This window comes from Leptonychotes weddellii, chromosome 9, assembly GCF_054177405.1.
Source record: "Leptonychotes weddellii isolate Sample4059 chromosome 9, ASM5417740v2, whole genome shotgun sequence".
Classification (NCBI taxonomy): domain Eukaryota; kingdom Metazoa; phylum Chordata; class Mammalia; order Carnivora; family Phocidae; genus Leptonychotes; species Leptonychotes weddellii.
Window position 1 is genome coordinate 11,206,574 of NC_138377.1, and position 13,555 is coordinate 11,220,128.

The following is a 13,555-nucleotide window of genomic DNA, read 5'->3' on the forward strand; positions in this document are numbered from 1 at the left end:
TTTACCAAATTGTGAGCTCATTATCATTTTAATGCAAGGAGTAAATGCTACTTCCTAAAACTTTTTAATGAATTCACATGTTACAAATAAAGTGAAAAGATCAGTTTAATTATGGTCAAAATACATTTCAGCAAGAAGGCTGCTTTGTTTAGCTTGAAAAAGTAGTTGAAATTGTGCGGTGGCTTTTGATATGGCAGCATGAATGTCATCTTGTTTTAAAACTGTCAGTCAGTTTTAACTTTTCTTTATTATGACAACAAGTGCTAAAAACCTGATTCATAATGGTAATTGTGGCAAGTGGAATAAGATTCCTACATTGGAAAAGCAAACCAAGACCTACTCCACGGAGCTAGACGTTTCCCCATGATTCTTGGTTTTAGTTCCTTTTACGTTATTTGCTTTATCCTCAAGCTGTTGAGATTATTGTCAACAAGGTTTGCCAACATTGTGCTGTCTGTGTCAGCTAGGATAGAATTCTAAATCCACATTTCAGTTTGAACAGAAGTAACCTTCTTAAGATATCTGTAGTTTTCCTCTGAGCTGTAGAAATCTTTTTCCAGCTTTGGCGAAGTTTACTTACGTGTCTTGATCCAGTTCTCTGCTCCAAAAATGGCTGCTTGGCTAGACAAGCATGCAGGTCTTCAGCAGAACCCAAAATGATGTCTGTAGGGCCTAGAATTGAAGGATTTATTCCATTCATATGATCACAGGTGTCTATCAAGCTAAGTCAGGAATGAATCCTTCTTATCATGGATTCTTATAATTGACTTTCCCTCAGTCTCAAAGTAAGGAGAACTTCTACCCTCCATCGAGGGCTGTGAGACTGGTCCTCTGGAAAACCAGTGAACTCCATGCCCTCTTTCGCTCGTATTACTTGGCCGGGTATCTTGAGAAGGCCGTTGTGCTGCTGAAATCAGTAAGATTCACAGCAGTACACAAGACTTCTGTGAGGATTGCTGATAAAGCATTTGAAGCCATTGCATGTCGGTGTGGACATAGAGAGTCACACTAAAGCAGGAAGCTCAGTCTCTTAAGTAGAAAAGCCAGATGTGTTGCCAAATATCCATTTTAGGGGCTCTATCTGAGCAGGAAGTACTATTGTTTATTTTTTACGGCCAAAAGAGTTTTCACCATTGGTAACCTTTCCAGTTTGCAAAAGATGCTTTCAAAATTGGAATTTTTTTTTTTTTTTTTAAAGATTTATTTATTCATTTGAGAGAGCAAGAATGAGAGAGAGTACATGAGAGGGGGTAGGGTCAGAGGGAGAAGCAGACTCCCCGCCGAGCAGGGAGCCCGATGCGGGACTTGATCCCGGGACTCCAGGATCATGACCTGAGCCGAAGGCAGTCAGTCGCCTAACCAACTGAGCCACCCAGGCGCCCTAAAAATTGGAATTCTTTAATGATGTCAGCACACACCTAACGAACGAAAGCCAGGAGATGGCCGCACTGGAAGGCAGGCAGTCATTCATCTGGTTACAAATGGGAAGGATCTAATACTGCCATCACTTCCAGTTTTAGTGGCCCCGCTTAAAGTGCTGGAAAACATGTGGATGGTTCTGGAGTGGAGGGTGCTGTTCAGCAGAAGGACTATTTGACTTTCTCCCTCTGTACTAAGCTGCAAACCAGCTTACCCAGGGAGGGTGGCTTGTGTAAAGTCTCTCCAATAATGACTGTGTTTTCTTCCCCCTTGCAGTGTGATAAGCAGCCTTATGGGTGCTTCAAAAACAAGGCCGTTTGGAGACAACTATGTTTTAGTTAGGCAGCCTACTTATAAGATCCTGTTTGTCTGAAATATTTGTTAATTGGAATGTTATAAGGCCCTTCTCAAATTTTGTTGACAAAAGCATCTTTGGCACTTACTAAGTGATAAAAGTACTTACTGTAGCTTTAGTTAATCATGGCAATTATAAAAGTAAAAACAAGATTTGTAAGCTTTATCACACTTTTTCCCCTGACATTTTTTGATAGATGAGAAAGTAATTGTATTGGCAGGATATATGTAGACTTTAGCTTATGTTATTGGCAAGCTTCTGGATATCATCACATGGCAAAGAAGATGACTGTTTATTATTTGACAAATAGTTTATAATGTAGCAATAGGATGATTTTATATTATTTGACACATCCATTATCATCCTATGCTATCTCATATTTATGTGGAGAGCGTAATATGACATATTTTGATAGTAACAGGAAAGAAATCAAAGAAAAAGTGTTTATAACTCACAGAGCACATCAGTGGAACCTCCTAGTGGTGAGAAGTCTCAAAATCATTTACTTTAAGATCGGTTTAAGGAATAAGGACATTCTGCGTAGGTGAGATGGCATGATAGTGTTTTTAAATATTAAAAAAAAAATTATAGAAGAAGGGTAATATTCTTTTTTGTAAGTCCAGAGGGTGTAGAAGGACCAACAGATAAATATTAAAAAAGGCTTGTTTCCACTCAATATAGGGAACATTTTCTAATATTTCCATCTCCCCTCTCCATCAATAAAATGGGCCACTTTGCAAGACTTTCTCCTCTTAGAAGTTAATAGCACTGTGTCCATTCCACCAATAAAACACCAATTATCACTTCTGCTTAATGTCTGACTCCTTTATTTGCCTGTGAAGTCATTCACTGAAGGGAGGCAGATGGAGCATAGCTCAGAGTGTGGGCACAGGGCTAAGTGGGCAAGTATGTTCTTTTTTTTTTTTTAAAGATTTTTATTTATTTATTTGACAGAGAGAGAGATAGCGAGAGCAGGAACACAAGCAGGGGGAGTGGGAGAGGGAGAAGCAGGCTTCCTGCCGAGCAGGGAGCCGATGTGGGACTCGATCCCAGGACCCTGGGATCATGACCTGAGCTGAAGGCAGACGCTTAACGACTGAGCCACCCAGGCGCCCGTGGGCAAGTATGTTCTATGCTTCAGTTTCTCCATCTGTGAAATGGAGGTAGTCCTCCTCATCTACTTACAGGGATTCTATAGGAATGGAATGAGCTAATGTACCTCCAAAGCACCTGACAAGTACTCAGATGTCCAGTGCTAACACCCTGCATGGGTCAACACTTATGCTGAAAGACTACGAATAAGCCGAACAGCCATCTTCCAGCGATGATGGAAGATTTTCTTTGTTGGAGAGCTTGTATGGGTAACATAATTTCTAAGGAACATTCTGGAGCTGGGAATCTCACAGAACAGGAATTCAGGGCAGGTGCCGTGTGTGTGTAGGGAACACAAAAGCCCCGTACTTGTAGAGGACTTCATTTTCTCCCAAGTTTATGTCATGGCTGACTCTGTGGACGATACAGCACATTTCATTAGAATATTTTCCAGCTTCTTTTCAGTGCTTCTGAATAGATTAGCTTTTTTCATTTTTATACTTCAGGTTAATTTGTTAGGTTCGGAAAGTTGTCATTTTCTTCTTTTGGTTCACTTTTACCTCACTAAAATCTCAGTCTATACTTTATTTGCAATGAGATAAGACACAAACCTTTTGTGAACTTTCTCTGTATTCCAGAATGTGTTCAGTATATTTATGGTAGTGATTTTACTAAAACCCAGAGCATCCGATTTCTAGTATTTGTGAAGAATCGTTTTTTAAAATTCATTTTCGGTAGAAAATGTGGTTCCCTGAAGCTTGAATCAGTTCTGCCACTTCTTACCCAAGTCTTTTGGCTGGTTCCTTACGTTCCTTGAACCCATTTCCTCATCTGTGAAATGGAATTACTGAAAGTACCACCTTCATTGGCTGTTCTGAGGATTAAGTGAACCAATATGTGGAATATGTTTAGCACAGAGCCTGGCATAGACAAGTTCCTTAGGAAGTGTTGGTTTTCCTCCTCCTCAGGAGTATTGCAGCCTTTCACTGATCCGTATGTCTGTGTATATCATCTGTTGGTACTAATTTACTTCCCGAAGGACTGACCTGAATAACACAGAGGGTACAAGCTTAAAGCTTAAAGCTCTCTCACACTAGTGAGTGGATCCAAACAGAATTATTGGTGCTCAGTACGGTGAAGGTGTGGGCAGAGGGCAGGGAAGCACTGGTCTGGGTCAGAACTCAGACTGGCTCCAGAATGGTCTGACTAAAGTCTTGAACTTCAAAAGTGGGACTGGGTTACCCATCCCAGGAGGTGTTTTAAAAGGGAAGAGAATTTACACACTGTAGAGATGAATTGGGGACCTACCCCTTCCCTGTCACAGTGGTGTTTCTGCCTTTCCTCCACCCTCCTCTTTGTACCCCTTCCCGCCCTCTCCCCCTTTCTCTAAGGAAATTGATGCAGATACCTGCTGTACCTGCTCTGCCCAAGGTGCACCGTGCTCCTTCCAGTGCCCCCACTTGGGGGAGTGGCGCTACACTAACAGGATGGGCCCAGCTGAGCCCTCAGGGAAGACTTGGCGAGGCTGACCCACTGAGCCATGACTTACTGCCTGGAGGTGTAAAGGGGCTTCTGTCAGGATTGCTGACAATTTAGGGCATTCTAATGTTTTTTTAAATCTGAAGATCTCTTTTGTTTTTAAATGTCAGCTTCTGTTCCTTTAGATTTTTCAGTAAGTATAGAGGGATACTTGAGGTGCTTGATTTAAATGTATGAGATTCTTATTAAGAACTGTTTTCAGGGCTCAGTTGGTTAGGCGACTGCCTTCGGCTCAGGTCATGATCCTGGAGTCCCGGGATCGAGTCCCGCATCGGGCTCCCTGCTCTACCGGGGGTCTGCTTCTCCCTCTGACCCTCTTCCCTCTCTTGCTATCTGTCTCTCATTCTCTCTCTCTCAAATAAATAAATAAAATCTTAAAAAAAACCCAAAAAACAACTTTTCATTTGTTTACATCAGCAGCAACACCTGGAGATCTTATCTGATGTCTGAAATGTCCCAGTTGTTCCAGAATTGGATTGTGGTTAATTGACCATAATAACAGCTAGTTTCCTACAGCTAAAAATATTGAGAAAATGCCAGTAAAATATAACTTTGTCAGCAGTGGTTGGATATGTAAATACCAAGGTTTAGACCTAGAAATATATTTATAGGCATACAATTGCAGAAATGTATGAAAGAACTAATTTTTAAAGATTTTATTTATTTGAGGGAGAGAGAGCACGAGCTGGGTGGGGGGACAAAGAGGGAGAAGCAGGAGCCCGACGTGGAGCCCCATCCCAGGACCCTGGGATCATGACCTGAGCCGAAGGCAGACACTCAACCAACTGAGCCACCCAGGTGCCCCTATGAAAGAACTATTTGAAACAGCAATGAACAACAAACAAAGAATGTTTGTTTGTTGTGCGTTGTAACTTGCAACTTCCAATGAATTGCCATTGTGTGTGGTATTTTAATTGTTTTTATTTTTTCTTCTCATTTTCAGCTTATGGAAAAGTATTTCTGGTTCGTAAAATCAGCGGTCACGACGCTGGCAAGCTGTACGCCATGAAAGTCTTGAAAAAGGCCACAATAGTGCAAAAGGCCAAAACCACAGAGCACACAAGGACGGAGCGGCAAGTCCTGGAGCACATCAGGCAGTCACCGTTCTTGGTGACCTTGCACTATGCTTTCCAGACAGAAACCAAACTTCATCTCATTTTAGGTAAGTGTCCATCGTTGGTAGACTTCTAACAAGAACACTTTCTCTTGGGTCTTGAGTTGCAATGAACTCAAAGGGCAGCATACTGCAGACTTAGAAGAAATGAAATGTTTTGACCTTCATTCTTCTCTTTGTGGTGGCAATTCCTGGCACACCCTGAATTGCTCTGGATTTGGGACCTCCCAACCTGAAGGAATTTATATTCTTCTATTCCACATTCCTTTATTAATCTTAAGAAATACTTGGGTCATTAGGAGTGTCTGCTTCCCTGGGCAGTGTGCTTCCACTTAAATGTGAGCAGCTGAATGGGGAAGTGGGCCACAGTTTCTGCTTTAGGAGTTCTCAGGAACATCCAGGTTTGGGTGGACAAAGGGATATTTATGGAAATCACTAACTGGCAAAAATAAAAAAGAAAGTCTTCTATTCTTGGAGATGCTTTGCTTTTCTGGTGATAAGCATGCACATAAAGGAGATGCCCACCAGTCAGTCAACAGATCACTCCCATTTCTACCCATAGGCACTTTCTGAATCCTTTCCTTTCCCAAATAGAGTTGGACCATCATATATGAACTTTGAAAACGTCCTCTGTTACGTGTTGTCCGATTGCTTTGCAGAAGAGTTGCACCATTTTCTGTTCCTACTAATAGTAAATGGTAGTACTGCTAATATTGCAGTCTGTCATCATTGACTGTTTCATTTGTTACAGTTTTAGTCCCATTCTTGTGATAATTTGCATTTACCTATTACCATCTTCTGGTTATCGAACCGTTCTGAGGATTAGATGAGCTAGAATTTCACACAGTGCTCTGTAGGCATTAGCTATTTCTTGAGCGCCTATGGTACGCCAGCATATGCTAAGTATTATCCCTGGTGATCACTAACCCTTACAGCAGTGCTGGTCCAGTCCCCCAACAGTGATGTTGAAGGTTCTAGAAGCTGTATTTCCTAAAGTTACACGGCGTGTGTAAACTTGAGAATGCAGGTTGGAACTTAGGTCTGACTCACTTCAAACCTGCCAAACAGTGCTGCCTATATTCTTTGATTACTGGTAGTACAAACAGGTTCTTAAATATATGGGGTAATTTGATGAGTGCATTTTGGAAATTATACTTTTGTTAATGATGCCTAAAATTGCATTCACTTTTTGAGTCATGAAGTTACACTTCAGGCTCAGTTTGCAATGCTTAGCATCAACTAACAATCCTAAATCTCTTATATAGAGAGGCCACACCCTCCCCTGCCCTGTCACAGTCCCCATTAATGTCATCGTCTGCCTGATGTTCCTACAAGTCAGTATCATTTGGCTCTTCTTTCTGCCTCCTATGTGTATCTGCTCAGCTATGTTATTTACTCATTCTTTTTTTTTTTTTTTAAAGATTTTATTTATTTATTTGAGACAGAGAGACTGAGAGAGAGAGAGCATGAGAGGGGGGAGGGTCAGGAGGGTCAGAGGGAGAAGCAGACCCCCTGCCGAGCAGGGAGCCTGATGCGGGACTCGATCCAGGGACTCCAGGATCATGACCTGAGCCGAAGGCGGTCGCTTAACCAGCTGAGCCACCCAGGCGCCCTATTTACTCATTCTTAAATATGTATTCCTGGCGTATTTTTACCTAGTTGTCAGGGGACAGAGCATTTTGATACAATGGTTTCAACTATTCCAGCAGCAGAACTCTTACCCCAAGTGAAAACACAAACGTTCAAATGGAAAACAAACAGAAATGAATACCACTACCTGAATCTAAGCTCAAGGGCACCAAGCCCTACCAGTTTATTTCTGTCCCTGCCCTATAAGAATTTCCAGGGAAGCTTTAGGAAGTCCATAAAGACTGGTTGAGGAATAATTACCTTGTTTAAGCTTCTCCCTTTACAGTGAACCAGCTCATAAAAGTTAAATCATGTGCCTAAGATTATACAAGTGGGATATAAGCCAGAAGTAACAAGAATGCATCCTCCTAGACCACCCCATCACATGGCAGCTCTTCTCTGCCCTCTCCTCGCTCTTCTTCAAATTCTCTCATCATAACTGTACTCAATCTTTTTTTGTTTGTTTTTACTGCTTATTGTAAATAGTGTAGTTTTTGTAACCATGTTTTTAATTTCAAAGTAGAGGAATGGAATATTTTGTATTGGATTAAAAAAACAATAATGTTTAGTAGGGTTGCTTTTTAGCTGTTGGTTCTCCATTAATTTTGCTCTTTGTTGGTGGCCCATAAATAAACAAATGCAGAACAAAACAGGAAAACTGGTTTCTCACACCAGCTCAAGAGTAGAATGTGGACTAGAATAGCACCTCGGCTCCCTCATGAGTGAGGCAGTGCACTTGGAAAGCATGCCCTCTGCTTTCTCTCATATTTAACATAATTTCTCTTTGTGCGTGTTTATAGTTGTTATTTGACTTTAAAGACAAAACTTTTCAGAATCTTAGAACAAGACTTTATTATAAACTCTCTTTATGGTTCTGTTTGCAGTGCTTAGGATGCGTAGTAGGTCAGTTTTCCAAATACCGTGCTGTACACGTAGCCTTTATTTTGCCATAACAAAATACCACACACTGGGGGCTGAAACAACATTTATTTCCTCACGGTTCTGGTGGCTGGAAGGCCCCGATTGAGGGGCCGGCAGTGTTGGTTTCCTCTGAGGGCCGTAAGGAAGTACATGCTCCAGGCCTCTCTCCCTGGCTGGCACATGGCCTCCCTCTTGCTGCCTCTTCACATGGCCCTCCCTCTGTGCATCACACCCCAGTGGGGCTTTTTGAGTTCAGTCATCCTCTAAGAAGGATACCAGTCAGACTGGATTAGGGCCCACCCTGATGACCTCATTTTATAAAAGTAACTTAATTACCTTTAAAGACCCAGTCTTCATATACAGTCACATTCTGAGGTACTGGGGGTTAGGGCTTCAATATATTAATTTGGGGCTGGGGTGGGGGCGCAATTCAGCCCATAACTATCCCTAAAGTTTATTGATTAACTGACTTTATCCAGTTTTGTGTACTATTTGAGGTTAATAGCAAGAATTTTCATGTGGAGCTCTTCAGGGACCCAGCTGACCTTTTTGTCTGAAGAATAAGTAAACATTATAGATCTTTTTAAAAAAGATATTTTTTAAAACTATTTATTACTACAAAAGCACATATATGCAAAATATGGAAAAGCAAAAACAAAAACATTTTCACTACCCAGAGTTTACCTCATTATGTAGCAATTGGTTATTACTTAGTATATATCCTTCTGGATCTTTTAGCTCGTGTGTCTGCCTGCATGTAACGTTTTATCAAATGAGGTTGTCTGGTACCTACAGTTTGTAACCAGTGTTTTTTTTTTTCAGTTGATGATGTCTGCCTTTCCTGGTTAATAAACTTTCATTTCATTTAATACCCAGTGGTACCAGTTATTTATTGCTCATAATAAACCACTCTACAGTTTAGTTGCTTAAAACAATCATTTATTTTCTCATAATTTTGTGGGTTGGCTGGGCGGATCTCTGCTGGTTTGGCCTGGCCTTGCTCATGCGGTGCTCAGCGAGCTGGAGAGTTGGCTGGGCTTGAAGTGCCAAGATGGTTTTGTTCTCATGTCTGAAAGTTGGTGTTGGCTGTTGTCTGGGGCACCTCTCATCCTCCAGTGCAGTAGGTCAGCTTCTTCATAGCATGGCAGCCTCAGGAAAGCTCATGAAAGGCTGCCAAGAGGGCAAAGGTAGAGGGTGCAAGGCCTCCCAAGGCTAGGCTCTGGAACTCCTAGAGTCTCGCCTCTAACACAAGACCAGCCCAGATTCAGTGGTAGAGAAATAGACTTCACTGGTTTGTTTTTTTTTAATTAAGGTATAATAGACATACAGCATTATATTAGTCTTAGGTATATAATGTAATGATTTGATATTTGTATATATTGCAAAATGATTAAGTAAATCTAGTAAATCTGATTAATGTCCCTCATCACACATAGTTACAGAATTTTGTTGTTGTGATGAGAACTTTGAAGATTTAACCTCTTAGTTTCAAATATGCAATACAGTGTTATTAACTATAGTTGCCATGCTGTACATTACATCTTCATGACATACTTATTTTTTTTCTGACTTACTTACCTTATAACTGAAAGTTTGTACCTTTTGACTCGCTTCACCCATGTTGCCTACCTCCCCCCACCTCTGTCTCTGGCCAACCACCTAACTGTTGTTCTCTATACTTATTAGCTTGGTTTGTTTGTTTGTTTTTTGTTTCTTTTTAGAGATTCCACATATAAGTAAGATCATATGATATTCGTCTTTGTCTTATTAATTTCACTTAGTGTAGTGCCCTCAAGGATCCATCCATGTTGTCACAAATGACAGGATTTCATTCTTTTTTATGACTGAATAATACTCCATTGTGTATATACGTACCACATTTTCTTTATCCATTCATCGTTGATGGACACTTAGGTTGTTTCTATATCTTGGCTATTGTAAATAACGCTGCAGTGAACATGGGGGTGCATGTATCTTCTTGAGTCAGTGTTTCCGTTTTCTTCAGGTAAATACCCAGAAGTAGAGTTGTTGGATCATGTGGTACTTCTATTTTTGATTTTTTTTAAAGATTTTATTTTTAAGTTAGCTCTGCACCCAACGTGGGGCCCAAACTCACAACCCCAAGATCAAGAGCTGCATGCTGTACTGAATGAGCCCACCACACGCACCTCTATTTTCTTTCTTTTTTTTTTTTTAAAGATTTTATTTATTTATTTGACAGCGAGAGAGAGGGAACACAAGCAGGGGGAGTGGGAGAGGGAGAGCAGGCTTCCCGCCAAGCAGGGAGCCTGATGTGGGGCTCGATCCCAGGACCCTGGGATCATGACCTGAGCCGAAGGCAGACACTTAACAACTGAGCCATTCAGGCGCCCTCTATTTTCAAGTTTTTGAGGAACCTCCATACTGTCTTCTACAGTGGCTGCACCAGTTTGCATTCCCACCAACAGCACACGAAGATTCCCTTTTCTCCACATCCTTGCCAAAGACTTCACTTCCTGATGAGGAAACTACAAGTAATTTGTGGCCGTCTACCACACAGGTCCATGTTCACTTTTCACTAATTGTCATATAGTATCCATCATAGCTGATTTGTCCAAACCATGATCCAGTCCAGGAACATGCACTTGGTTGTTACGTCTTTGACATTTCTTAATCTGGAGCATTCCCTTTTTTGTATTGGTCTAAGAAAATATCTTGTAGTATCTGTTAGCTCATCCCTCTCTCTACCGAATTCCAGTAGTTGGGAAGCTAGATCTCATCTTGATAGATTGACATTAAATGTTTTAGCTGGAGTAAATCATAGGTGATATTTCATGTTTCATATTGTGTCACGTCAGGAGAAACATATTATCTGGTTGTTAGTAATGCTGAGACTGAATTACAGAGCTGACAGTCTGCTCACTTTATAACAGGGCTATGTTTTTTCCTTAGAAGTGCAAATAACTTGTGTGATGTTTTGACATTTTATGGTTTTAACAATTAACACTTGATAATTACTTGCTTACACCAACTATTTTTTTTAAGATTTTGTTTGTTTATTTGACAGAGAAACAGTGAGAGAGGGAACACAAGCAGGGGGAGTGGGAGAGGGAGAAGCAGGCTCTCCGCAGAGCAGGGAGCCCAATGCGGGGCTCGATCCCAGGACTCTGGGATCATGACCTGAGCCGAAGGCAGACGCTTATCCACTGAGCCACCCAGGCGCCCCTTAAACCAACTATTTAATTATGAGTTGCAAAATGGTGATTTTCTAAATCTATCATTTCTTCTGTATTTATTGGCTGGCATTCTTTTGTCAAGTACAGCCTTTTTTTGTCATTCCTTGGTTACCCTGAGATACAGTTTCTAATGGAAAGGCAAGAGTCATTCCCTTACCTGTCAGTATTCAAAGTAAGAAGTTAAAAATCTAGCTCAAATGGGGTTGTATTTCAGGGTCCCTGATACCAACTCCTGTCAGTCATAACCAGAGGTAGCTTGCTGTGCTTATTGTTCTGACTGTTGTTTTTTTTTTTTCCACTTAGTGTATCCTAGAGCTCATGCTGCACAAGTTCATAAAGATCATCTTGTTCTTTTTTATCGCTTTGTAGTATGCAGTTCTGTTCCATTGTGTGCGTGACCGATTCTCTACTAGAAACGGGAGGGCTGTTTCTAATCTTTTACTTTGTTGCTTCGGGTATAACTTGCACATTTCATTTCCCACTTGCATAGGAAAAAACTGTACTTGATTCCTGGAAGGAGATTACTAGATCTGTATTTTGCGTTTATCCTTCCATAGGAGTTGTAGCATTTTACACTCCCGCCAGCATTGTATTGGAGTGCCGTTTCTCCACAGAGTATCGTCACACTTGCGGGTATTTACCTGTCTCATAGATGAGGAGCGGCAGCTCTGTGTAGAACTAATGTGCATTCTTCTTCTTAGAGTGAACATCTTTGCTTATGTTTTAACGGTCATTTTTTTTTTCCTGAGAATTATTTATTTGCACCCTTTGGCCATTTTCTCCTTAATTTTTGAGGAGCTCTTAGAGAGAATAACCATTTGCAATATGCATTGTAAAAACTTCCCTGCTTTCCATTTTTCTCTTGACTTTATGATGTTTTTACCATGTAAAACATTTAAATTTACATGTAGTGCAGTTTATTTTAAAGCAATGTTTATGGCTTATGGATTTTCAGTCATAAGCCATAAAAGATCTTCTCAACTTTGAGGTTATAAAGGAATTCACCAATGTCTTTTCCAGTGCTTGTATAGTTTTATTTTTTGCAGAGTATTTTGATACATGGGAACATAAAATAGTATCCAACCTCATCTTTTTCAAATGGCTCCTAGTTTTCCCAGCACCATTTAGTAAAAAGTCCAAGTTTACACTGACTTGAGGCTCTGCCTTTCCCATATTTTAAATTCTCATATATATATTAGGGTCTGTTTCTTGATTCTTTGTTGTGTTTGGTTTGTTGAATCATCTGCCATAATCATGCTATTTTAGTTTATCAGAGTTCTACAGTGTGCTTTAATACCTGGCAAGGCTAGTCCCCTTTATCTTCTATTGCTCTTATTTTTCAGAATCATTTGGAGGCCCATCATGTTTGTTTATTTTTTAACAAGAACTTTAAAATCAAATTGTCTAGTTCTGGGGCAGGGTGAGCTTGTTAGGGTTGTTTTCATTGGGATTGTTTTGATTTGATTTGATTTGATTTTTTTGAGAGAGAGAGAGGGAGAGACGGTGTGCAAGGCGAGGTGGGCAGAGGGAGAGGGAGAGAGAGAATCTTAAGCAGGCTCCACGCCCAGCACAGAGTCCAACGTGGGGCTCAATCTCACGACCCTGAGATCACAACCTGAGCTGAAACCAAGAGTCCAATGCTTAACCGAGTGCACCACCCAGGTGCCCCTCCCTAAATTTTTTAAGATTTAAAATAATCCCAGGGCACCTGGGTGGCTCAGTTGGTTAAGCATTGGACTCTTGGTTTCGGCTCAGGTCGTGATCTCAGGATCGTGAGATTGAGCCCTGCATTGGGCTCTACGCTCAGCACAGAGTCTACTTGAGAATCTCTCTCCCTCTGCCCCTCCCACTCATGCTCTCTCTCTCTCAAATAAATAAATAAATCTTTAAAAAAATTTAGGGAGAATTGATACTTTTATGATACTGGTTATTCCTGTTTCAAGAACATGGTAAATCTCATTTGTTGAAATCTACTTCTGAGACCTTTGGGAGTATTTTGTCATTTTCCTCCTACCCAAATTTCTTAAGTTATTCTTAGATATTCTGTCATGTGTTGCTGTTGTACACGGGGTCTTCTCTTCCACCATATCTTCTAGCTGAGAGCTGACAGTCTTTGTACATTAATTTTATACCCTGCTGTCTCACTGCATTTTCTCACCCTCCCGCAGCACTTGTGTCCCGCCCTGTTCTTTCTCAGCCTGCCCACAGCATGCTGCTTGGTCTTGTCTCTCAGTTTTGCTGAAGGAACAGGTTATGGAGGTTTATAATCAT

General features: G+C 40.9%; 1 protein-coding gene across 1 annotated transcript in view; it reads left to right on the forward strand.

Moving 5' to 3' along the window:
* The window catches only part of RPS6KA5 (ribosomal protein S6 kinase A5), a 193,420-nt gene that overhangs the window by 69,186 nt on the left and 110,679 nt on the right, over positions 1 to 13,555 (forward strand). The window contains exon 3 of the mRNA XM_081830060.1: positions 5,349 to 5,567. Within this exon, the coding sequence (XP_081686186.1) occupies positions 5,349 to 5,567 (219 nt within the window). The remainder of the gene's footprint in view (positions 1 to 5,348; positions 5,568 to 13,555) is intronic.